This window comes from Chelonus insularis, unplaced genomic scaffold (assembly GCF_013357705.1).
Source record: "Chelonus insularis isolate UGA/USDA-ARS -01 unplaced genomic scaffold, ASM1335770v1 contig_130_pilon, whole genome shotgun sequence".
In the NCBI taxonomy this organism is placed as follows: domain Eukaryota; kingdom Metazoa; phylum Arthropoda; class Insecta; order Hymenoptera; family Braconidae; genus Chelonus; species Chelonus insularis.
The window spans coordinates 680,629-705,743 of NW_023276371.1; the positions used below are offsets into that span (position 1 = coordinate 680,629).

General features: G+C 27.1%; 3 protein-coding genes across 3 annotated transcripts; 1 reads left to right on the forward strand and 2 right to left on the reverse strand.

Moving 5' to 3' along the window:
- The first annotated feature begins 1,577 nt into the window (after positions 1-1,577).
- Positions 1,578-4,480, forward strand: LOC118071460 (uncharacterized protein YJR142W). The gene is made up of 5 exons (XM_035090634.1): positions 1,578-1,726; positions 2,502-2,599; positions 2,753-2,957; positions 3,445-3,924; positions 4,262-4,480. Exons 1-5 carry the CDS (start codon positions 1,639-1,641, stop codon positions 4,384-4,386), a joined length of 996 nt encoding a protein of 331 aa, XP_034946525.1. The 5' UTR covers positions 1,578-1,638; the 3' UTR covers positions 4,387-4,480.
- A 1,236-nt stretch (positions 4,481-5,716) lies between these two features.
- On the reverse strand, positions 5,717-6,898 carry LOC118071904 (aminopeptidase N-like). The gene is made up of 2 exons (XM_035091389.1): positions 5,874-6,898; positions 5,717-5,771 (listed from the first exon to the last, which is right to left on the reverse strand). Exons 1-2 carry the CDS (start codon positions 6,875-6,877, stop codon positions 5,717-5,719), a joined length of 1,059 nt encoding a protein of 352 aa, XP_034947280.1. The 5' UTR covers positions 6,878-6,898.
- A 170-nt stretch (positions 6,899-7,068) lies between these two features.
- On the reverse strand, positions 7,069-25,031 carry LOC118071910 (uncharacterized). Its single transcript, XM_035091401.1, has 28 exons — positions 24,972-25,031; positions 24,338-24,892; positions 24,056-24,211; positions 23,502-23,979; positions 23,196-23,434; positions 22,769-23,136; positions 22,414-22,691; positions 22,142-22,329; positions 21,899-22,057; positions 21,675-21,827; positions 18,883-21,603; positions 18,718-18,790; positions 18,465-18,651; positions 16,172-16,287; positions 15,840-16,084; positions 15,389-15,756; positions 15,044-15,321; positions 14,797-14,981; positions 14,542-14,721; positions 14,321-14,473; positions 13,916-14,252; positions 10,677-13,204; positions 10,526-10,601; positions 10,296-10,446; positions 9,115-9,481; positions 8,889-9,044; positions 7,193-8,801; positions 7,069-7,083 (listed from the first exon to the last, which is right to left on the reverse strand). The coding sequence occupies exons 2-28, from the start codon at positions 24,835-24,837 to the stop codon at positions 7,069-7,071; spliced, it is 12,264 nt and encodes a 4,087-aa protein (XP_034947292.1). The 5' UTR covers positions 24,838-24,892; positions 24,972-25,031.
- Between the last annotated feature and the right edge of the window lie 84 nt (positions 25,032-25,115).

Sequence of the window (25,115 nt, forward strand, 5' to 3'; positions counted from 1 at the left end):
TATTAAAGGTCGAGTTTTAGAGCACCGGAACGTACGGAATAACCTCCAATCATCAAAATCCGAGAATTTTACTTTCTAACCTCAAAAAATGCAAAAAATCGTATTTATGCTTGGATCGTGAAATTAAAGATGTCATTGGCAAGAGGGGGACGAGACCGTTTCCAAACACTGGCTGTTGACTGTATTTGGTCAGTAAAATCAGGAGATATTCCTGAAAAACTGCAAAACATAAAAATATGCATAACTTCTATGTTAATGGTGCTACGGGGTTGATCGAGGGCTCATATGAAAGATCTGGACCTAAGTAATAAATTAGGCTCCCCCTATAGGATATCCCCGTCAAAAATGCCGTATCTCGCTTAGTTTCCGAGTTATGAGCGTTTAAAGGTTTTTCCATGCTTCGCTGCAGCATAGCTTCGTTTTTCGCTTGTAACTCACGATCTATAAGAGGTACATGGACCACAAGTATATCAATAGATTCCTGAGAGCAAAAGCTTTTCATTGTTGTGGTCAAAATTATGATCCGAGCACGATTTATGCTAGTAAAAAATTGGTCTTTCATCGCCCAACACGAGAGTGTCAAGTCAACTTCGGAATATTTTTTGAGTTGAGCCTAGTCTTATGTGTGAATATTCACCAATCTTGATTGACTAAGAAGATAACTGTAAGAGCTAATTTTGACCAGGTAAAAATTGTCTAGAAAATGGCGCGAAATGATAGAAGATTAAAACGAAAGAGCTATCCTAGCTATTTTTTCCATCTAATACTGTAATAAATTGATAATAATAGAATTCAGATTTATTCATTTATCATCAAGCAATATGTCGTAAAGTGTTATCAGCAATAAAACATTAAGGTGAAAAACCTTAAAAATATTATCATTGATTAATTAAAACTGTAGAGCCGTGTGATCACTTATCGACTTTTCTGTTTTTTGTCTACATTTTCAATGTTTAATTGTTTATTAATTTATAATACTTACAGACATGATTTACTATCCAATGCATTATCAATATTGTTTGCTCTACATTCTGACGATATTCCCGGTGATTGTCGATCATCATTATTCCAAATCGATCGCGTTCATATTTTGAATTAATAAATACTGCAATGTATACGACTAAATGTTTGACTATTTCCAATAATTATGTTACTTATCTATAATCTTGTATTTCTAATTTATAACTAGATATAATTGATCAATCACGGGCGTCTTTACCTTTTTTCAATCGAACTATAAACAAAAAATACTTTTGCGACAGTTGGTACAAAACATGAAGCGCCACCTGTCATCCATCTTTTTCTTTAGAAACAATTGTGCGCGGGAGATATAAGTTAATATAAATCTCTTATAAAAAACTTAATACTAAAATAGTTAATTGTAAATGAATTTAAAATAACTCTCTATTTTTGTTGCATTTTGTATTAACTAAATATTAGCATAAAAATGATAAAAAATGAATGAAAAAGTGAATATTCAACTGCGCAGAATCTATCAGGATGTATACATGGTAAAATGCAGGCATAGGAAGGATTGGTAATGTATATGTATGTATGCTGGTTGGGCCAAAAATTTCGTTTGTATTGGTATATAGTTACAGAGTTTGACGGGGTTGTGGCGAGTCGCGGCGACAAGCTATGACGAGCATCATGGCTGATAGTGATACTGAACCAATGTCACGGTTACTAAAAATTGCCAACAAATTTAACTGCTTTTATCTATCAGGTAATGTAATATAAAATAATATAAAACTTATCATTTACATCTATTATTGACTGCTTGCCCTAGATATTTCATTCTATCAAACGTATTTTCTCCATTGTGTATGTTGAGATATTGATTTCGAGTTCTTGTTGCTTCTACTTATATTTATTTATTATTTTCAAACAACTCCAAAACGTCATAAACATATTTTCAACGATATTAAATTTATTCTATTCATTCTAGTTTTGATTTCCATAAATTCATTTATTTTATTTATATCACCAAATGAGTCAATATTTCTTTTGTTTGTATATAGATATAGACATCAAATAAACTGTCTTCATCGTCAACTGGCAGTATGGGATATTACAAGTTCAATTGTTATTACAAATGAATGTTTATTTACATTTAGATGACGTCTTTTTATTAAATGTATATTATTGAGATTTCATCTGTTTGCAGCAATGTAAAAAACTAGTACCAGTAATACGTAATTCTATGCATTCAAAAGTCGTCAAGGCTAAGACATTAATATAATTTTGGTTTAAGATATATTTTTAGGTACTATTAAATAACATTCATTTGATTAAAAATAAAATTCATTTTGTCCGATCAATGAAGCAGAAAATTTGATTTAATAAACAATTCCATTGTTTGCACATATTTAAGTACCAAATTTATGGAATTCAATATGTAGTTTTATTACTTATAATTTAATTAATAATAATAAATAATTGATTTATATGTAAATAATTTAGTTGCAAATATAATATTAACTTGAATCTCTTTCTTTCAGGCTTTCGCAATGGAGAATGCAGAGCATTTGTTGTCGATGGACAGCAGGTGGGCCTTGTAAGGCCTGATGTCATGAAAGAATTATTAAATTATCCACAAGTACGTATAAGAGATATTAGTGTACCAACCATTTTTTATTTCAAAAGATCGGAAATGAGTTTTAATAATAAAGGAATAAAATTTAATATTCAAAAGGAATGTTAAGGAAATTTTTTTGAAAAGAAAATATTTATCTTTTGTATATTTTTTCAGGTATTTCAAGTTTTACCTGACTGTGTACAGCTTAATCCAGCCTTTAGAGGATATGGGGAAAGAAGTGCACGAGTCAATGAAGTTTTGCAAGAATGGAGAGCTGGAGAAAAGTTTATAACATTGAGAGGTTGGAGAGAAGAATATTATGAAGTCCGAGCACAATTTAATACTCCGCCTCTTTTTAAAATGGATCGATCTGCAACTTGTAAATATTAAAAATTTTTTTAAAATTAATCCTTTCTATCCATTTACGCATAATAATGCACAAAGTTCTATAAAATTCATGAAACAATAAAGCCCTGTTTTTAAAAAAAGTTACTTAAATAATTACTGCATGTAGATTTTAAATCAAGTTTTATTGAGATACATTTTTAAATTGCCTATTGAAATTATAACTTCATATTATTTTTAAACGTAGTACATTTTTATGTACAAGATTATAAAATATTGATAACTTAAGGTGTGTCTTCTAATTTTAATAATTTTTTTATTTCTCTCTAGAGATTATAATCTGAAATAATGTTATTCCTTTGATTGAATACACTGACCTTTTTATCCACCATATCATTATTCATAATTTTTTGATGCTTGAAGATCTAATTTAAGAATATTATTCAATTAAATCAATCACATCACATAAATAGAAAACAAATTGATATACCATTTAATTAATTCAATTATTATAATTCTAGGTTTATTCGGCATCCGGAAATATGGTGTAGATATTAATGGATATGTTAATGATCCAAAGAAAGGTCTATCAATTTGGCTACAAAAACGTAGTCCAAATAAACAAACATGGCCAGGATTTTGGGACAATATGATCAGTGGAGGTTTAAGTGTTGGTTTTGGTATTGATGAGACGGCAATAAAAGAAGCGGGAGAAGAAGGAAGTATTCCTCCTCATTTATTAAAAAAACTTAAAAGCACAGGCTGTGTATCGCTATTTTTTGAAAGCGAAAGAGGTTTATTTCCTAATACGGAATTTGTTTATGACCTAGAATTACCTCCAGATTTTGTACCAAGTAATAGCGATGGAGAAGTTGAAACATTTGAGCTGTTACCGGTTAATGAATGTATAGAGAGGATACTGTCACCTAATTTTAAAACTACGTCTATTCCTGTAGCTCTTGATTTTTTAATTAGACATGGTTATATCACTGCAGAGAATGGTAAGAAATTCTCGTTGAATAAAACTATAGAAGTTGTATCTCGTTTTACTGATTAAAGTAAGACAATTCTTACTACTTTTAACTCTCTTCATGAATTTTATTTTTTAATTAATAGTATACAACTTGTATTTGTGGAAGAGAACAATAACTTCCATTTGGTATTAAAAATAAATTTTAAAAAGGCTCTCATAATTCTATCTTGAAAAAAAAACTGTATATATCTATTCTTTAGTACCTAAGATCTTATAATTTATAGAGATACAGCTTCTATCTGTTCCAGATACTTGAATATTGATCAGTCATTTTAAAAATACATTTTAATAATCCATTTTTTTAGAACCTAATTTTATAAAAATTGTTGAGCTCCTTCATATACCACTTCAAACGATGTATAGCTACGTACAAAAACAAACGAAGCATAAAATAGCTGCCAATGGTGAAACGAATGAAGCTCTACAATGAGTTTAGGTATAAAGGAACAATAGATACTAATTTCATGCATTTCTAATCTAATGATTGCATAAAATAAACAGGCCGTTTATTTCTATCTTCAACTTACTTCCTCTGTGCATCAAATTAATTTATTACAACTATAATAATCATTATTATTACGGTCTTAATTTAAAATTTATCAAAAAAAGTTACAATTATTAATTTAACAAATAATTAATTTTGTTTAGTTGTGTTAAGTAATTTGTATTAATTAATATTGATCAATCATATCATTATTTATTTATTGGTTAAAGAATTTTAAATCAGGTTGAAACGGATTTCATGCATCTTAACAGAAATATTGATTTTAGTTACATGTTTTTTTTATAAATGTAGAATTACTATTATATTTTTTTACTAAAATTCAATGTATTCTAAACTTCTATTCTTTCAAATGCTACATCGAAAAAATTTTTTCCATTTTTATACAAAATCGAGTCAAATTTGAAGGTATTTTAAATTTTACACTAATAAATTATTTTACATTCCATATTTAATGAATTAAAATTATACAAATAGCGCAGAAACTTCAATTTTTTACAATTGAATTGCTTTAAGTGAATTAAAATTTATTTTTAGTTAATAATTAATCTTTTTTTTTTATATTACAGCCACAAAATCAATTTAAATGTGTTTTTTTTTAACATTTGATAATTTATCGAATAAATATTTAAGTCATTTAAGCACAAAAATTATTCCAGGAATTACTTTTATTTAGTATGATATTATTATTATCATGGTTATTAATATTTTTGCGTTTTAAGTATTAATACAGTATGATAAACTATTTTATTAGAATTAAAATAATTGAGTTATTTTGAAGAAACAAGTTGTCGACGAGTAATAATAAACTTCGAAATTTGACGGGAAGAAAAGTAATCAATATAACGATTGATAATTAATAGAAAAAATAATTGGATAAATTAATAACAAAAAAGTGAAGGTGCTTAGCGTTTATACTGTAGACTAATATTCTCGAATAATATTATGGTTACATAGAATTTCCTACTTTTTTAAAGAAAAATAATATATATAAATATATGCTAGTCATATTTTTTTCACATTCAACTGTATCTAAATTTTTAATTGACAGTTTGATAATTATTGTCGATTTATCTTAAATCCGTTTCTTCATATAGACTTGTTTATATACATTTTTTGAATATTTAAATAAAATAAAAAAATATGTACTTAAAAAATTATCTGACTACTCTTTTCTATTTTTTATTTAAAATTCATTGAAATTCATAAATACAAAACAAAAAAAAAAGTTCAAACACACAACAAAACTTTTATATTATTATGAACGTCTTACCGAACTACTTTCTTGATACATGCAATTATGATAATCTTGTCTACAACTCCAAAAGTATAATAATTTCTGTTTCATTTTATCTAATTGTTCATTATTAAAAGACTCTTTAGAAATAATTTCATCACGGTTAAAGTATATTAACTTTTTAAAATGTTCTTTTGAGTATATTGTTGTATCCTCATTATTCAATTCTTTATTTAGAGTATGAAAATTTTCATTAAAAGCTTGCCAAGGTAATTTAGATTTTTCATTTAGAAGATATTTAGATCCAGCTATTACTAAGTCATATGATATATATCCTCCTCTTGCTAAATTAAACAAATCATTGATAATTTGAGCTCTATGAATTTCAGGAATACCTCCAAAATTATCTTGATTTAATGCTTTGAATAAATTCTTCCAGGTAATTACATCATAATTAACTCGGTAGAATCCTGTTTGTTGAACATTAAGAATAAACCATTCATCATCAGCTATTGATAACGACGTAAGCATTTTCTTCGATCCCATCCATAAAGTTGGTGAAGTATTTGAGAAATTTGGATTCGTTTTACTTGCAATTGAAATTGGAATCCAGTATAATTGTGTTGATGATTCATTTCTCTTAGTAATGAAAAACCGCTCTTGTGTTAAACTCAGATTACCATGAACTCTATTCACATGAACCACAGGATATCCTGATTGAGATGTCCAAGATTCCATCAATGTTGATACAGATTGATTAATCTTGGAAATATCTCCCATTTCATGTATCTTCATGTCTAATGCAGCCCATAATTTTGATGGTGTAACTGTTTTTAATTGATTTTCCTTAAGATAATACTTCAGAGCATGATGTAATACTTCTGCTCCAAAAGCATGCTCTACCATTCTAATAATGCAGGCAGCTTTTATATATATAATCGACGTTGCTTTTACGTCATTAAGATCATCAATATAGTCTTTCTGTTTTTCATTTATTGATTTCGAATCTACAGCCGAATCTACTTCTAAAGCAAAGAACATTTCATGAACGATAAATGTATCAATCCATCTCCATTTTGGTCTGATTGATTCCATAATATTCCATTGAAAATAGGTTGCAAATCCTTCATTAAGCCATAGGTATTCCCATGAATCACAAGTTACTAAATTACCGAACCACATATGAGTAACTTCATGAACTATGATGCTTTCATGAAACATTGATAAAAAAGACTTATCAAAATTTATGGGATATAAATGATCAAGTGTGATGAGACCCCAATTTTCCATACCTCCTATATGAAAGTCAGGAATAATTACAAAATCTAATTTTTTTATGAGAGAGTGTAAGTCTGTATAGTCTTCTAAATAATCTATTGATTTCTGAGCTAATTTTAAAACATGATTACCGTCATTGGTTAAATTCATATAAGACCAAAATTTATAATCATTATTTAAAGTATAATTGTATTTATAATCAAAGATAATAAAAGCAACAAGATAAGTGGACATAGGGATACTTTTTTCATAATGATCCCAAGTCCAGTTTGATTTTCCAGAGGCAACAGAATGCTTTAACTTCATATTGCTAAGTGTAGAGTAATAATTAGGTCGCATGATACTGATTTTAAATGTCGCTTTTAATGCTGGTTCATCAAAACAGGGAAAAATCTGTCGAGCGTAAATTTTTTCTAACTGAGTAGCAGCAAATAAATGAGTATTTCCATTTTTATCTTCATAAGAACCTTGAAATAATCCAATTTGTTTTTCGTTTATAAAACCAGTGTATTCAATATCAAGAATTAATCGAGACCCAGAGCTGACAATCGTGCCAAGATAAATACTAAGTTTGTCATAGTTATCATAAGAATAGTTCAATATTACGTAAGGAATGGAACTATGAAAATTATAAACATTAATTTTTGATATGAACAAGTCTTTGGCATGTAAAACAATGCAGGACGTATGATTCAAAATCTCTAGCACCATACTTACAGAGCCACCAAATGCAGAATTTTTTGCCTTCAGATCAGGAATTATACGAATGTGGTACTCTAGTGGTTTGACTTTTCTTGGCAAATGTCTGTCATCATCAGGATACTTATAGCTCAAAAATTCGAAGATTTTTGGATCGTATCTCTTAAACAATTTGAAATTATTCCGTAACATATGAATAAATGGAATCTTCCATAGTTTTCGATTGTCACTTTTGTAGTACTTCAGCATTTTCTGACGATTATGTCGTATGAAATTAGTGACTTCCATAGCTCCTATTGGTCCAGAAAAATACACTGAAATGAAAACACTTCGGCTATCTTTAAGTTGAATTCCAGAATCTTTTGTTATTGCACTCGTTAATAATTTATTGATTATTTTAGGATTCTCTGTACAACCTAAAGCATGTAGAATTGCCTTCTTTTCACTTGTAACATTTGTCTGTAAATACTTGGCCCAGAGGAAATTCCAGTCATCATCAGATCCCCATTTTATTGCACTACAAAAGACAGTCTGCTGCAACATGGTCGAAACTGATTTCGATCCATTCAATTTCCAGTTATTAAATATCTGAGATGAACGAGAAATACAATCAAAATGTGATAACCAACATGTCCATTTTATAATATCACTTCTCAACATTTTTTTCTCTTTACTATCATCAACATCTTCTGTAAATCCAAGCTCATAATAAATTCCATTCAAAATTGAGAACAAATATTTTTTCCATTTTTGTTCAAGATCACTTCCGATTAATCTGTTACTTAGGAGTTCAAAATGTTTGAAAGCTGTTTTCCATGGTAGATAACTTCTTTCTTGCACTAAATATTGAGCGGCTGATAAACTTACATCATACCCGATCAAATTTGTACGTGATAAATTAAATAAATAATCAATTATTAATGAACGATTTACTTCATCTATTGTAATATAATTTTGTCCTCGAAGTGATTCAATTGTAGGAGACCATAGTTTGAAATTGTATTTTTCAATCCAGTTTCTCATACTTGGTTTTCCAATTTCAGTTATCAGAAACGGTATAATATTTATTGTTCTTGGTTCAAGAAGATTATATTTCTCTAAAGCATACCCATGAGACCTAAAACTAACGCTGGATTTATTAATTTTTTTTAATATTTTGCTTTTTTTTTCCTTATCAATTTATAAAAAAACGCTGGTAATTATCATAATTACTTACACATTGACAGGCAAGCGATGTTTTGGATGAATAAATGTCTTAGGACGTCGAATCGTTATTGAAATGTTTACCTCCGATTTATCTCTCCAATGACAATTAATGCAAGGAACAACTTCTTTTGCTGAGGATAATTCATATCGTAGAGTTTTGATTTTTCTAAAAGTAGTAAACTTATTAAATAAATTATCAATCCATTTATGCTAATTTTTATGAATGATTTACTTACTTTAATACTTGATCTTTATTCCAATAAGAAAACGGCATAAGACTTTTAATATGTTTCGACAAATCTCCAGTATAAGAAATGCTTATTGTAACTGTTGAATCAACTGGTAGAGTATCATTTAAATAAAAACTGAGCTTTTCTTTCTTTTTAACATAGTTTTTAGATGATATGTTAATTACTGTTTCATTATTGGTAATAGATAATGAATTTATAACAATATTACTACCATGATCAAGTACAATTTGATTATTTTCCAAAATAACTTGTGCTTGAATTTCAACTTCTCCAACAAAACTAAAGTCACTATTTAAACGAAATATAATATTATACCGTTTCGGAACTACACCTGGTTTATTTGAAGATTTTTCTGTTTTAATATTCTCAATGCGATTAGTATTTTTATTTATAACTGGTTGCATTAATGATAATGAAATAAGAAATATCAATTGATAAGTTGAAATGATCAAAAATTTATATAAAAACTTCATTTTTGTAACTCGGATACATTCGAAGGCTGTAATAACACTGATTATAGGAGTAAATTTTTTCAAATAAAATTCAGTGATCACAATAAATTATAAATCATTTATATTGTCAAAACGAATCAAAGTTTTCCTGGTACATTAAAATTAATTATTTCCTTTAACAAATATTTTTAATCATTGTATTGTGCAATAATTAATAACAAATAATATTTAGAAATTCGGTTAAATACAATTTAATGATTTACCTGAAATAATGTGTATTTGATAATAATTATCTCTTTGTATTGGTAAATAATATTTAGTAAATTTTTTTTTTTTTTTCAGGTAATATGAATTCATTGAGCCAGGAATCAAGTGAAGGCCATAAAAGAAAAGTTACATATTAAATTAAAGATTAAAACCTTTCACTTTTGATGAACGAATACTTTTTTATATAAAGTAGGATCAAATTAATTAGATAATAATTAATTTTTTACAAAAATGATCTGTTGATCAATACTGACAATGAAAAGATTTATCCAATAAATATCATACTGAATGTTAACATTGCTTTGGTTTAAAATAGTATCGTTAAAATCTATACAAAATAAAACTAATAAACTTGAAATATTTTTCTTTCTACCATTAAAGTTAATTGATAGTTAAATTATCGATTTTGGATATAAAAATAATTTTATATCAAATATAACTATCAACGAATTACTTCTAGCTTAGTTAACGATTGTATAATATCAAAGATATGGTTGTCGAACCATTGTTTTTTAATTAATATTTGAGACAAATTATCCTGAAATTGTTTCCTAATTTGGTCATTTTTATTTTTTAAAATATCAATCAATTTTTTTAACTGAAAATAAAAGAGAAATATTTATTCAATAAATAATTTGATAATATAACAAAAAGTTTTAATTTTTTTTTTGTAATACCTGTTGAATCTGATGAGAAGTATAAACATTTCTTGAAATTGCCAATAGTAGTAAGTGAACTTTATTCCAAAGAGATCTAGTAAAAAACATTAGATTAGAATTAAAGCAGAATAAAATCCATGATGAATGATTAAAAACTGTCTACACTTACTTAGCATTCAATTCCTCATGATAAAGAATAAAAAAATTTAAAATAGCATCTGTTGAATATCGTTCCTCATAAAATATTGATGCAAGTGCAACTTTAAATTCGAATTTAGTTTGCAGGGTGTCATTCAATACTACAAATCTTATAAACTCAGTAAGTGTAGTTACATTTCTTGAACAACCGAAGCTCTGAAGAAGAGTTAATTTTTCTGATTTATAAGTTGTCTTGAAATATCGGTTCCACAAAAATTCCCATACAGAATATGGACTATGTTGTAAAACGTTGCATAAAGTAAATGTATTTATAGGCATTTCATAATTTTTCGGCCAGTCCTTAAATTTTTTTAATGATTTAGCCACTAAGGGATTTAAATCAACTTTACGAGCCCACACCAATATTTGTACTATATTAAGATCATCTTTATGATTAAAAATATAATTGTTTTCAGGTTGAATATCATAATAATAAGGTGTTATTAAATCTCTAATATATTGTTTTAATTTCACAGTTATAGTGAAATTATCAAATTTGTCATATAAATTTTCCATACTATTGAAAAATACTTTCCAAGGAAGATAACCTCTCTCTTTGCTCAGATACTTTGCTCCAGTAAAAGCTAATTCATAAGAAATGTAATCTGCATATGCTAAATTAAAGAGATCATCAAGTATCTGTGCTCTATTGATTTCAGGAATTCCTCCAAAATCATTTTGATTTAAAGCTTTAAATATATTATTCCAGGTATGTACATCATAATTAACACGGTAGAATCCTGTCTGTTGAATATTTACAATAATCCATTCATCATAACTGGATCTTGGCAATGATTTAGACTCTGTCCGTGATCCCATCCAAAAGGCTGGTAAAGTATTTGTGAAAACTGGTTTGGATTTAGTTGTAAAAGTAATTGGGATCCAATATAATTCCGTTGGTTCGGTTTCCCTTTTAAAAAGGAATCGTTCTTGTTTGAAAATTAATTGTCCATCAGTTCTATTCACGTGAACTATAGGATATCCTGGTTGAGACGTCCATGATTCCATCATTGTTGCTACTGGTTCTTTAGTTTTGTAATCCATTGTGTGAAATACTTTTTCTATTGCACTCCACAATTTTGATGGTGTACCAGTGCTCCACATATTTTCTTGAAGATAATACTTGATAGAAGTCCTAAATATTTTATCTCCAAATGCATGATGCATCATTCGAACAATGCACGGAGCCTTATAATGAATGAGAATTGAGTTATCATATTTGTTTACATTTTCCAGAGTAATTAAAGTCAGTTTTTTATTATTCAATGGTAAATTAAAGGTCTGAGAATCAAGTGTTAATGCAGCTTGTTGTATATTAACTATGAATTTTTCTATCCATTTTAATTGTGGTTGAATAGTATCCATTATTTTCCATTCGAAGTACCTTGCAAATCCTTCATTGAGCCAAAAGTATTCCCATGTTTCACAAGTAACTAAATTTCCAAGCCACATATGAGCAATCTCATGTGCCACGATAAATTCTTTAAATGTGATTACTTGAAGTGTATTTGCATTTAAACGAGTGGATGAAAGTGATAGAAGTTGATCATCTAATATAACAATACCCCAGTTCTCCATACCTAACATATCAAATCCTGGAATTTCTACAAAGTCTATTTTTTTCTGAGGAAGTGATATTTCTGTATAAGCAGACATTATTTCTATTGCTTTATAAGCAACCTCTAATGAATATTTAGCATAGGGAGTTGAATTGTGATGAGACCAATATTTTAAATGATTTTCATGTGCAAAGACTGTCTTGTGTTTACATATAATAAAAGCAACTAAATATGTTGACATTATATCACTCTCTTCATAAACATCCCAAGTCCAATTAATTTTTATAGGCGAAGGTGTAGAAAGGATAATGTTCATGTTACTGATTGATATAAAATCATTTGGCCGAAGAATTTTTATTTTAAATTTGGCTTTAAAGGAAGGTTCATCAAAACAAGGAAATGCCCGACGAGCATGAGACATTTGGAAGTGTGTAGTAATTATCCAATCAGTATTATCTTGATTGTTGAGAAGATGATAGATTCCATATTTTTTTTCATTAATCAACCCACCATACGTTATCGTTACAACTAATTTTGTACCATTTTTTATAACAGAGTCTAAATAAATTTCGCACCTTCCATCCAGCTGTTGCAAAAAAAATAGTACACTAATGGATTGATCAGTACTTAAACTATGAACATTAATTTCAGCAATCCACAAATCAGTCGCATGTAGAACAATACGATCACTATCGTATAATACATCTAATGTTATTTTAACTGAACCGTAGAAATTATTAAAGTCAGGAAATATAGACAATTCATACTCGATTGGTTTAAGATTTTTAGGTAGACGATAATCGAAATTTTTATATGTAGTTTTTAACCATGTTAGAAAATTTTTACTGTAAACATCGAACTGATTTAATTCATCAATAATTTGATCTATAAACGATATTAAAGATGAATCTGTTATTGAGTTTGAGTAAAAATTAAGACACTGTTGAAACAATACAATTTGTTCATGAGTTGATATATAAGTTGATATTTTGTTTAATATTTCATGTAATTGATCAATTTCTTCTATATCTTTAGGTATTTGAGGGTTTATAACACACAAATATCTAAGAATTTCTTGCAATCCAAATCCTCCGTAATAATTGATTGAATAAATAATCCTCAGTCGGTGTTCTATTCGTAAATAATAAATATTTAATATTATTGATAAGATATTTTGAATGGTTTCAACATCACTTATACATCCTAGAGCATATTCAATAGCTAATTTTTGGTGAGGATTTTTTGTTCGTAGATATCTTCTTATGAAAAATCGCATATCTTCAAATTCATATTTTATAACAGTACAAAATACTGTTTTTTGAATATTTGTTGGAATTGGTGAATGTAACGGTGATCTCCAGCTTTTGAATAATTTTAAAGATTTTAAAATACAATCTGGATGATTTAATCTACATGCCCAATCAATTACATCATTTCTTAAAGCTTTATCTTCGTAAGTATCATCCGATTTTTCTTCAAATCCAAGTTTATCAAAAATCGGCGATACAATTTTTAACATATGATACTCTAAAATTTTTCGATCATTTAAGGAAGTTATTCTACTTTGAAGATTCGCCCAATCATTAAAAGTTCTTTTCCAAAAGAAATAACTCGCATTCAGAAAAGAATTATTTAAGCTTGTTGATATAAATAAGTTATCTGTAGATAAATTTGTTTCATAAAATGATGTTAAAAGTTGATTAGAACGTTCAATTACTTCAAGTAATTCCGTGGTATTTTTGGCATCTCTTTCAATTTCCAGTGATATAAAATATATATTATTTGTTATCCACTTAATAATACGTGGATAATAATTTGTATAAAAATCATTATGGTATGTATTTTTTTTAAATGTGGTATCTACAGTCTGAAACAATTCATCTCCAATATTAACTTGATAACCATAATGTGTCTCCGAGTTCTTCGTTACATGAAGTAACTCAAATAATGATTCTAGTATCTCGATGAAAATATCATTATTACCGTAACTGAAAAAAAATAAATTAAAAATAAGCAGCATATGATAAACAAGACATAATTTAATGTTAATACTTACTATTTAAGCATTATATCATGATGTGTAACAATAAAATCAGATATAAATTCAGCATCTCTGTAACTATTTATTGCAATCACTTTAAAAGCATAAAGAATTTCTTGCTTTTGTATAACATTTTCGCTACGATTACTCAACAGCATCAGTAATATTCTAAAAATGATAAAATTACAACAATGAATTTATGTTTTAAAATAATGTTTTGTTTTAATTATGCTTACTCTTGTAAAATTTCATAATCCTTAATGCATTTCAATGATGATATAGCAATAGCTCTATCTGATATGTTAGAAGTCTTTGAATAATAATTGAGAATAGTTCTGATCGCTCCATTTTTGTTCAGTGATAAGTCATGTTTTACAGCGATGCAAAACATGAGTTTTTTTTCATGTTTTGTTATTCTAAAATCAATTAATTCAGTATTAAATTTTATTTTTAATCTAATTAAATGAATATCTGTCAAAAATTGATTTTACGATATTTTAGAATTATTCTTCCAACGTTCAAAATTCTGCAAAACATTTTGAACGCACTGTTTATGGCCCAGAAGACAAGCCCAAGTAGTTAATTTCTGTTGTAGCTTACGAGAAAAAAGGCCATTTGTTTGATCGTATTGACTTAAACGATCATAACTTGGTTTGATCAATGCCAAACAAAATTTCTATAAAAGAAAAAAAAGAATATTAAATTAATTCAATGTTGAAAGTAAAATGATGTACTTACATTGAAAATTTTGTTTGTACTTTGACCAGCAAAATATTTAAAAAGGAATTCAAGTTCTTTTAGTGCTATTTCAATAGGTAAATAATCAGTTTCTCTTGTGATATAAGTGATGGTGTTTAAAGCAATTTCGAAAGGAATAATTCCAGCTTTAGCGAGATTAAATGTATCACTGATTATAGATGCACGATTTATTGCTGATATACTATTCAAATCATGAAAATGTAATGCATAAATTATCCGATGCCATGATGCTTCATCATAATTAACGCGATAAAAGCCTAGATACAACATAATAATGAATTTTAAGTGAAAAATTATATTAAAAATTATAATACACATAGTTACCTGCTTGTTGAATATTGAAAATGACCCATTCGTCTTCTTCAATTTGCAATTGTATTTCATCTTCCTTTTTATGTAGCCAATACTTAGGAATGGTGTCCTTAAAGTTTTTTTTATTTGCAGATGTCCAAGTTAATGGAATCCACCATGTATTATTTGCAGAATTATCAGTTAAACCATTTAGGAAATATTTATTTTGACGTAATTTAGCAATATTATTTTTAATTTCTACATGTACAACAGGAAATCCAGTTTGATGTATCCATGAATTTATAATTTTTTTTATATCTTCTGGAAGTTTCATATGGTGTCTGTTAATTTGATATTGAAAGGAATACCAGAGATCATCTAGACTCATTAACTGGAATTCACTTGATACATAGAGGTTTTTTGTTAATTTATAAAATTGATTAATACATAATAATTTTATATTAAAATAAATTTTCAAATTTACCTTGATTGCAAGTAATTAATTAAACCTTGTTTGAAGATAGAATTTCCAAGAGACAAATGCAACATCCTAACGATACAATTTCCTTTATGGTTAACAATGTCTTCTTGTATTATCATTAAAGATTTTAGTTCTGTTGTGTGAACTAATTTATTTATGTGATGTGAATAATCCATGCCTTCATGAATGAGAGCTGGTTGAAGTTGATTAATTATAAATTCGTTTTCCAAATCAGAATCATCAACAAACTGAAAATAGAATGTATCAACTTTCTTTTGTAACAAATACACAAAATTTTAAGATAATATGATTTCAATATTTTTCTCTCATTTTACCTCTCTAGAAGAAAATTTGAAATAAGAAATAAATGCTTCTGAAAGCCATAAAAATTCCCATTCTTTAGGTTGTAAAATGAAATTCTGATTACCATTTTCTGTATTTATTTCATTGTCTGATACAAATGAAATAAAAATGGAATTTGTTGAAAATGAAAGACCAATTTTAATAAACACTGTTGCAAATAATAGTAATGAAGATTCCATTTTTGATAGTCTTGATCGTCAGAAGTTTGATATAGAACGAGTATTTGATACAGGTGTTCTCTTACCACAACAGTCGATAATACGAAATTATCTAATTATAAACTGGTGAAAAAAATCATTTATATAAACTTCAAGAGAATTTGAAACATAAATAATAATTTAACTAAAATGTCAATTTGTGAAAATTAATGGTTCTTATCTCATTTTAAATAAAGTCACAGCTATAAAAATAATCAGAATTATCCTTTATGTCTCGCACTTTGAAATTATAAAGACAGTCTCACTACTTTTATGTTTAAATCACGATGTTTTGAACTATTTTTTATTTTTTTGTGTTTCAGCTATAAAAACAATAATGATTGTTCGCTTTTATAATGTAAATTTTTCTTTATGTATTATAAGTTAAAAAATTTAAAATCATTGAAAATAAAATTCATTAAATCACACATAAAAGAATATAAATAGCTTTATTTTTGAATATAAACCATTCAATATCTTAACAGAATTAAGAATAGATAAAGTTCATAAAACATAATAGTTAGTTAGTTCATAGATTAAAAAAATAACTGAGATATTTGTACAGATGTTAAGAGAAGTTCAAGGTTTATTCAGATAATTTCAATTTTCAATTAATGGGAAATAGTATTTATTCGCTACAAATAACTAAAGATGATTAAATAATTTAATCTTTGAAAACTGAACATATTCAATATACCCAGATGCTTTTATACAGTGAATTTGATAAAATTCATGCACTGATAATTGTTTGCACGATTCTATTGTATTTGAAATTGTTACTGTAAGAATGTAATTTTCTATTACAATTTTATTGAAATATTTGTCCTTTTCATTTACATATTTTTATAAGTGTGTAGATACTTTGTTTTTTTAAGTTTAAAATAATGTTTACACTTCTGCTTCTTCGACGTCAATGAAGTGTTATATTTAGAGTGTAAATTTTCAATGCGAGACAAGAAACCTGTTGAAGCTCAATGAACTTCTATGTAAAAAATGATACCACTTAAATTAAATCCTGGATTTATGTTAATTGGCAGTGCATCTAAAAGTTACTGACTGTTCAGCTTTTTCCCCCGAAATTCGATAGAAAGAATTCTCTCTATAATTAAATGATCTTCAGTAATAATGTAACAATTCGTTGTAAAAAATCATCATGAACGCTTTAAGAGTTTTTAATAATTAAAAAATTTTCAGACTTTCTTTAAAAAGTATTAACTATTACAAGAATCATAAATAAAATGTCATTTCGGAAAAAAAGAAAAAAAATTCCTAAGTTTTTCAATGAATTCATATTTAACCATTATAGTTTGTATAGTCATTATTTAATCGATGATTATTTGTTATGATAATTTTTTAATTGCGTCATCACCTCTTGTAAATTTTGCCAATAATTACCCTATATTTTAATGTAAAGATTAAACTCAAATAAATCAACATACGTCTAATAAATTGTATCGAACATCTTGAATTATCAAATAATATACTAAACATATCATTCTTAAAATAAGACATTGTATAAAAAAATTAATTTTTCGTTATGATATTCATATTAACACGTGGATAATGTGAGACAAGCATCAATAAGATGAAATGAATATTCTAATATTGCAGAAAAAAACAATCAGAATTATAATAGTAATATTTATATTTTTATTAAAATAATAAAAATATAAAATTGTGAATTCACTAGTAAGTTATCAAAAACAATATCTAATAATTGATCTTGTATAATTATGACTTCATGAGGATAAAAGTACCAATAAATATTATCAGTCATTTTTTATGGGCTTTCACTACTAATACTCATTGCCTTTGAAATAGATATGCTATGAGTTAACTTAAAAAATATATTTCGTTAAATTTCCTTTTTATACTGTATTAGTAAAAATGTTAATCTAAAATGAATATCTGTATATTTACCTCCATAATTATTACTATTTTATACGCTAATATCAAATAAAATATTAAAAATTATAAAAAACTACTCCAAAACTTAATAATAGTTAATATTAACATCTAAGAAGTTATTCTTAATTTTTTGTATGATGGTTTTTCAATTCTTCATTACCATTGATAACAGTATCTTTTAAAATATTAGAATTCGTGAGAAATCCTCTTTTCACTAACCATTTTTCAACGTCAGCTTTACAATACGTATACCATCTTGCATTTTCTGATAAATCCATTAATTGTTTGTAGTACTTTATATTCAGACCACTTATATTTTTATTATTCTTGTTCACGATTGACATCAACTGTTGAAAAATAAAAATTAGTGCTAAATCTATAAACTTTTAAAAATTTTTCAATTTATTTCTAACCTTTGTTAATTGGGAAGCTGTCAAAGGATATTTTATAATCTGAGGCATCAATACAGTACTGACAACGCTCCAGCTACAACATTCATTTAATTAGTGTTTTTGAAAAAATTATAAACAATATAATTTTATTCTGTAATGTTTGATTATTAAATATTTTATACTTACGAGACGTTATTCTTGTAATCATTGTCCAGTAAAAAATTCAAAATTGTATCGAATCCATCTTTTATATTATCATTTATAGATGCGAGTGCTAATTTTTTCATATTGGTATTCATCCAATTGTTGTCAGAAAAGATATGTTGTAAATAAATATTTAAAGCTGTCTTATTGTGGGTACATGCAAGAGTACGAATTAGACAAATTTTCATCAAATTATTTTCCATTGTTAAAGTGTATTGCCATACAAATTGCCATTCATCAAAATCTCCATTTTTCAAAGCATTGCAGATGATCTCATAAGGATGAAGAATATTATTTAACGAAGAATCATCAGGATTAGCTCGCCATTGGTTAAATACAGTTATCGATTCGTTAATAAAGTCAGAATAGTTCAGATAAATGGCCCATGATAAAATTAATACTCTTAACTCTTTATTTGATCGAGTATCGTTTTTTTTACTTGTAAAACCGAGATATTGATAAGTGGGTTTCATTAATTGTGATAAGTAAATTTTCAAACCATTATTTATGTCTGGATTGTCAAATTTATTCCATATATAGCTGAAAGATTCTAAAAATACTTTCCAAGGGAATAAATCTCTTTCATTAATAAGATATTCTATTCCAGTTAAATATATATTTAAGGAAATATATTTTTGTTTGGCTAAATTATACAGATCATTAATTATTTGAGCTCTATCGTTCACGGATATTCCTCCGAAGTTTTCTCTTTTTAACATTTCAAATATTTCTTCCCAAGTTATCCAATTACAATTCACATAATAAAATCCTGTTTGCTCGCGGTTTACTAAAATCCATCCAAGATCATCCTTTGATTGAAAAGAAGAGGTATGTGATTGATAAATATTTTCTTTAACAAGACGTGGACGTAGCCAAATTTTAAAACCAGTTGGAGTATCCGTGAAATATTTTATATCAGTTATTATAATCGTAATATCATTAGGTAACATTGGTTGAGTTGTTTTATAGTAATCCACATCACCAAACTGATCAATGGAATAATCAAATGAATCTAATTTCATATTAGTGAATGAATAGTAGAGATCAGGTTTCTTAATATTAAGTTGAATCATAGCTTTGAAATAGGTATCATCAAAACAGGGAAATAATTCTAGAGCTCCATACTTTTGTACTTGTGTAGCAGCTATCCAATGCTTATGTCCATTTTTATCAGTAAAATAAGAACGATAAAATACGTTCGGGACATTATTATAGTATCCTTTATATGAAATACATACTAATAATTGTGTTCCAGCTTCTACAGTCATGTTTAAAGCCATGATGAATTTATTATTTAATTTCAGAGGACTGCCATTTAACGGAATGGCACGTAAATCTTTAATAAAATGAATTGTTACAGAAGAAATGGTTAAATTACCGACATTGAGAACAATGTATGAAGTGTCATTTAAAATATCTAGTGTTATGTTTACAAATCCATCGAAATTTAAAATGTCTGGATTGAAATATGTAATCAAATAAATTTCATATTTTTGTGGAACTATACTTTTTGGAAGTGGATTCTTACCAGGATATATAGAACACAACCATTTGAATGCTTGTAAACTTAGATTATCAAATTTCAATAACTCAGTTTTAGCCACAAATAGATATTTTTCTAAAGACTCTGCGATTTTGGGATATTTTTTCCCATATGCAATTGCCAGACTAGAATATTTATATAACAAATTTCTAGTAGTCAAATGATTTGACAGCCTTTCAAAAATATTTTTAATAATGCTGTCATTCTTATAGTAATTATATATGATCGTCCGATTTTTAAACATAAAATCAAGAGTTTGCTCCATGCCATTTAGTCCCGATGCATAAATTGATGAAAAAATCTTCAAGTTTTCTTCTATTTCAAGATTAGATAATACAGCAAATATTAAGAGTTTGTTGATAATGGTACGATTTTGTGTACATCCTAAAGCTTGGAGCATTACATCCTTCTCACTTGGTAGACTTGTTTTTGTATATTGAGCCCAAAGGTAAAACCAGTTATTTTCATTTCCCCACTTTATTGCAGTACATAATATTATTCTACGAAGATTTACAGGAAATAATGCTGATGAATTCGTTCGCCAATTATTAAATAATTGCTTTGATCTTTGTTTGCAGTTTGCATTTCCTAATAAGCACGCATATTTTATTATCTCTATTCTCAATAGTTTATCTTCAGTATTTTCGTATAGTTTCTCTTCAAATTGTAATTTATTATATACCGGCGTTATAATTTCCATAATATAATTTCTAAAAGAGTCTGAAATGCATCTTCCGGTAAACTTGTCATCGAGATATTTAATAAAGTTTAACACTTGTTTTGCAGAATAATAATCGAATTTCGAAAAGTTCTGTATTATTTTTAGGGCTTGAAGAAGATCGTCTTCACGTTTATTTTTTTCAAATTTCAATATTTGTTGTATATGCTTGAAGTTAAGTTTTTTTGCAGTATCCAATAATGATGTCCGAAAATTTAACTCGTTTTCATTAATCCAATTTACAATCGATTGATAATTTCTTTCATAAAAATCAACTTCAGATTTTGCATACTTCAATGCTGCTATCAAATGATCATGAATAATTGCAAAATGAATGCTGTTATCATTAATGAAATTTTCTAGTTTCTTAATACTTTCCGGTGTGGAAAGTTGTTTAGATGCTGCATGTATTATATCAGCAATAATCAGTTGATCTTGAAAACTAAAAAAATAGTATTAATAAAGAATAATTTGTCTTATTATGAAAAAAATATATAAATATCTAATACTCACTAGTCGAGCACGGCTTCCCTAAAGAATGAGATAAATTCTAAAATGAATTCAGCATTTTTATAATTACTTTGAGCTATTGCTTTAAATGTTTCAATAGTTTGTTGTTTGTTAATGTAAAAAAATCCTTCATTTTTTATTGCAGATTCTAATAAACTAAAAAAAAAAAAATTATGTTGATAATAATTAAATACTAAAACAAATGTTTCTTCTCCTATTAATCCTACCTTGTTAAAGATCTCTTATCGGATATACAATTTAATGCTCTTTTGGCAATATTTTTTTCAATTGCATTATCAACGTCAAAGTAGAAGCCAATTATATATTCAAGAAGTCCATTTTCTATTGCAGTACAATATACAAGACTTTTTTTATTTTTTGGAATTCTATAATTAATTTACGAATAAAATTTTAATTTATTTATATTGAAATCATCTACGTTCTTTTGTAAATTGAATATTGTATCTTACACGTATGTCGAATCATTTTTCCATTTATAAAAATATTTTAGCATATTCTGATTACACTTTTCATAGCCAAGTTTACAAACCCACTCATTTATGTCTTTTTCCACAAAATTCATTGATGAAGATTTTCCTTGTGTCTCCAAGTTATTCAAATTTATATAAATTGGTAAAATTAGTTGTAAAAAAAAATTCTGTATAAAAATAAAATTAATGTTTTAAAAATAATTGAGTATAGAAAAATTTATTCAAGGTAACATAGACTATTCAGTACTTACATTAAAAAGGATATTATATTCTCGTCCTGCGAAACGTTCATAAAGATATTGAAGTCCAGTAAGAGCTGCTTTAATCGGTAAATATTCAGTTTCCTGTGAAATATATGAAACACCTGCTAAAGTAACAGCATACGGAACCATTTCAGCTCTTGCTAAATTAAATAAATCATCAATAATCATAGCACGATTTATTGGTGGAATGATTTTTTTCTTCTTCGCATTTAATTCATTAATTATTTGTGACCATAATTCTAGATCGTAATTGACCCGATAAAAGCCTGAATATAGACATACCAATTAAATATTAATTTATAGTTATGATATAGTCTAGTTATCATATAGTCTTTTACTTCACCTGATTGTTGAACATTAAATATCACCCATTCGCTTGCATTATGGTTTAAGTTTATTACTTCTTTTCTTTTATGAAACCAATATTTAGGACTAGTAGTTTCAAAATTCGAAACATTTACAGTTGTCCAAGTCAATGGAATCCACCATACAGTGTCGTCGGAGATTGAATCTAAGTTATTAATAGAAAATCTTTGTTGACGCAATTCAATTTTATTATTTTTTCTATTTACATGAAGAACAGGATATCCCGGATAAATTGTCCAGGAGTTCATAATTGTTTTCAAATTTACTGGAAGTTTAAGGTGAAAACGATTGATAGAGTTTTGAAAGGAAAACCAAAAGTTAGCTGGAGTTGATGTTTTAGTTTTTCTGTTGAATAAATCAAATTAATACATGTTTGATGTTGAATTAAATATTTTACGATTTACCTTGAAGTTACGTAGTTAATCAAAGCTGAGTTAAAAACTTGTGTTCCAAGCATTAAATGTATCATTCGAACAATACTACATCCTTTGGAAGATATAATATTATCTTGAACCTGCTCAGTCTCTTCCAATGTTGTAATTTTTCGAGTCAAAGATTTCGAAAAACCCATTCCATCTTCAAGAAGAGCAGGATGTACTTGATCGATTATAACTCGTTGCATGGAAGTTAAACTGAGTTTAGTCTATGGACAGGAAAAATACATTTTATAACTTATAAATGAATTCTTGATTATTTTAGGATGTCTTTACCGCAGAAGCAGCATAATATGATATATAAGTAGCAATTCCTTCATTAAGCCAAACATAATCCCATTTTTCTGGAGTCACTATATGTCCAAACCATATAGAAGCCCATCCCTGAATAATTGTAGTAATTATCCTCTCATAATCAATATCTGAGGTAACCTTTGGATCATAGAGAAACCTATTTTCGTTAAAAGTAAGAAATGTAGAACTCGCAGTGATTTCAGGAGTTTTATTAGGAATTCCAATCATTGTAACCAGTGGCAATTGATAGGATTCATTCAAGAGTATTGAAAAAAAATTTCGAGTTTTTTCACCAACTTGTAAAGCCTTTGACAAATACTTATTATTCAGGGATTGCGCACAAACTTGAACTGTAGCCTGAGTATTATTAATACAAGTAAATTCCAATATGAAAAATGATATTTGATATGTTGATATTGGTATATCTGATTTATATACATCAGATGCTGTATTATTATCTCTAGACGAAAGAAAAAATAATTTATTGTAAATATTTGTATTGTTTTAAATTAATTTCGAATATTGATAATGCTTACATTAAATTAGTTTTGTTGAATCGCAAATTACATAAAGATAAAAATGATATCGGCCGTCGAATGACAATTGTAAACATAGCTTTGTAATAAGGTTCATCAAAACAAGGAAAAGCGTAACGTGCATAGGTGGGTTGAAAATGAGTTCCTGCTACATTCCTGAAATTATTTGTGATAATTTATCATTTTACTTGCAAAATAATAATTTTCAAGATATTCTAAAAAAATGATACTTAATTATATTTAATAAAAAAAAAAAAAATAATGAGACGATTATTGACTTACAACAAAGTTTCATTCTGCATAAATATATTCATATATTTCCAGTAAACAAAAGAATAAAATCCTTTCATATCACTCGATAAAATTCCAGAAAAATCTACTACTAATTCAGTAACTGATTTAGCTGGCATAGTGTCATTAACGACAACTGTGAATTTTTCAGTTTCTTTATCATAGATAGAAGTTAGTATCATGATACTCTTCTGATTATTCATTATTGAATTTAATGTTATATTCATATTTTTTCCACAATGAAATATAATTAGATTTGTAGCTGTTTTTACATGTAATTTCATTTTATTTTTTCCAATGAATTCATGATTTTTAAATTTCGGTTCTATCCGTATTATATATGATTCTGGAATTACGTTTTTCGGTAGATACAAATCAAGATCTGTATTATTTTGTTGTATAAATTGTTTGTTTATGTCTAATGCATTTGATGAGCCAAAAAAAGTTACTTGGATTAATAAAGTTTTTATAAACAGCCATGAATACTCCATTGTAGAACCTTCATTAGTGAAGTCTTATTGAAAACTAATATGTGAGTAGTGTCTTCTAATAAGAACCAGAAAATACTTAAATTAAGGTTAAATTTTATGTTGAAAAATATCGATTAAATTAATGTGAGACATACTTTAATTGGTGTGTTATTTTTGTAACAGATAGAACAACAAAAGCAAAAAGTTTGCACAACTGTTTTTTATCTAATGATGAAAAATAAATGTCATATCTAATACCAGACAGGCAATATGATAAATGTACATACAAAAGTAAAAAT

Bases quoted from the DNA above. Each gene is read 5' to 3' on its own strand.
- LOC118071460 (XM_035090634.1), top strand. From the start codon at position 1,639: ATGACGAGCATCATGGCTGATAGTGATACTGAACCAATGTCACGGTTA. The intron at 1,727-2,501 runs GTAATGTAATAT...TCTTTCTTTCAG, and splicing joins TAACTGCTTTTATCTATCAG to GCTTTCGCAATGGAGAATGC. The intron at 2,600-2,752 runs GTACGTATAAGA...ATATTTTTTCAG, and splicing joins AATTATTAAATTATCCACAA to GTATTTCAAGTTTTACCTGA.
- LOC118071904 (XM_035091389.1), bottom strand. From the start codon at position 6,877: ATGTGGTTCGGTAATTTAGTAACTTGTGATTCATGGGAATACCTATGG. The intron at 5,772-5,873 runs GTTAATATACTT...TTGGAGTTGTAG, and splicing joins TCAAAAGAACATTTTAAAAA to ACAAGATTATCATAATTGCA.
- LOC118071910 (XM_035091401.1), bottom strand. From the start codon at position 24,837: ATGGAGTATTCATGGCTGTTTATAAAAACTTTATTAATCCAAGTAACT. The intron at 22,330-22,413 runs GTAAGTACTGAA...ATTTTTATACAG, and splicing joins AATATAATATCCTTTTTAAT to AATTTTTTTTTACAACTAAT. The intron at 18,652-18,717 runs GTTAGAAATAAA...ATTTTTCAACAG, and splicing joins CAGCTTCCCAATTAACAAAG to TTGATGTCAATCGTGAACAA.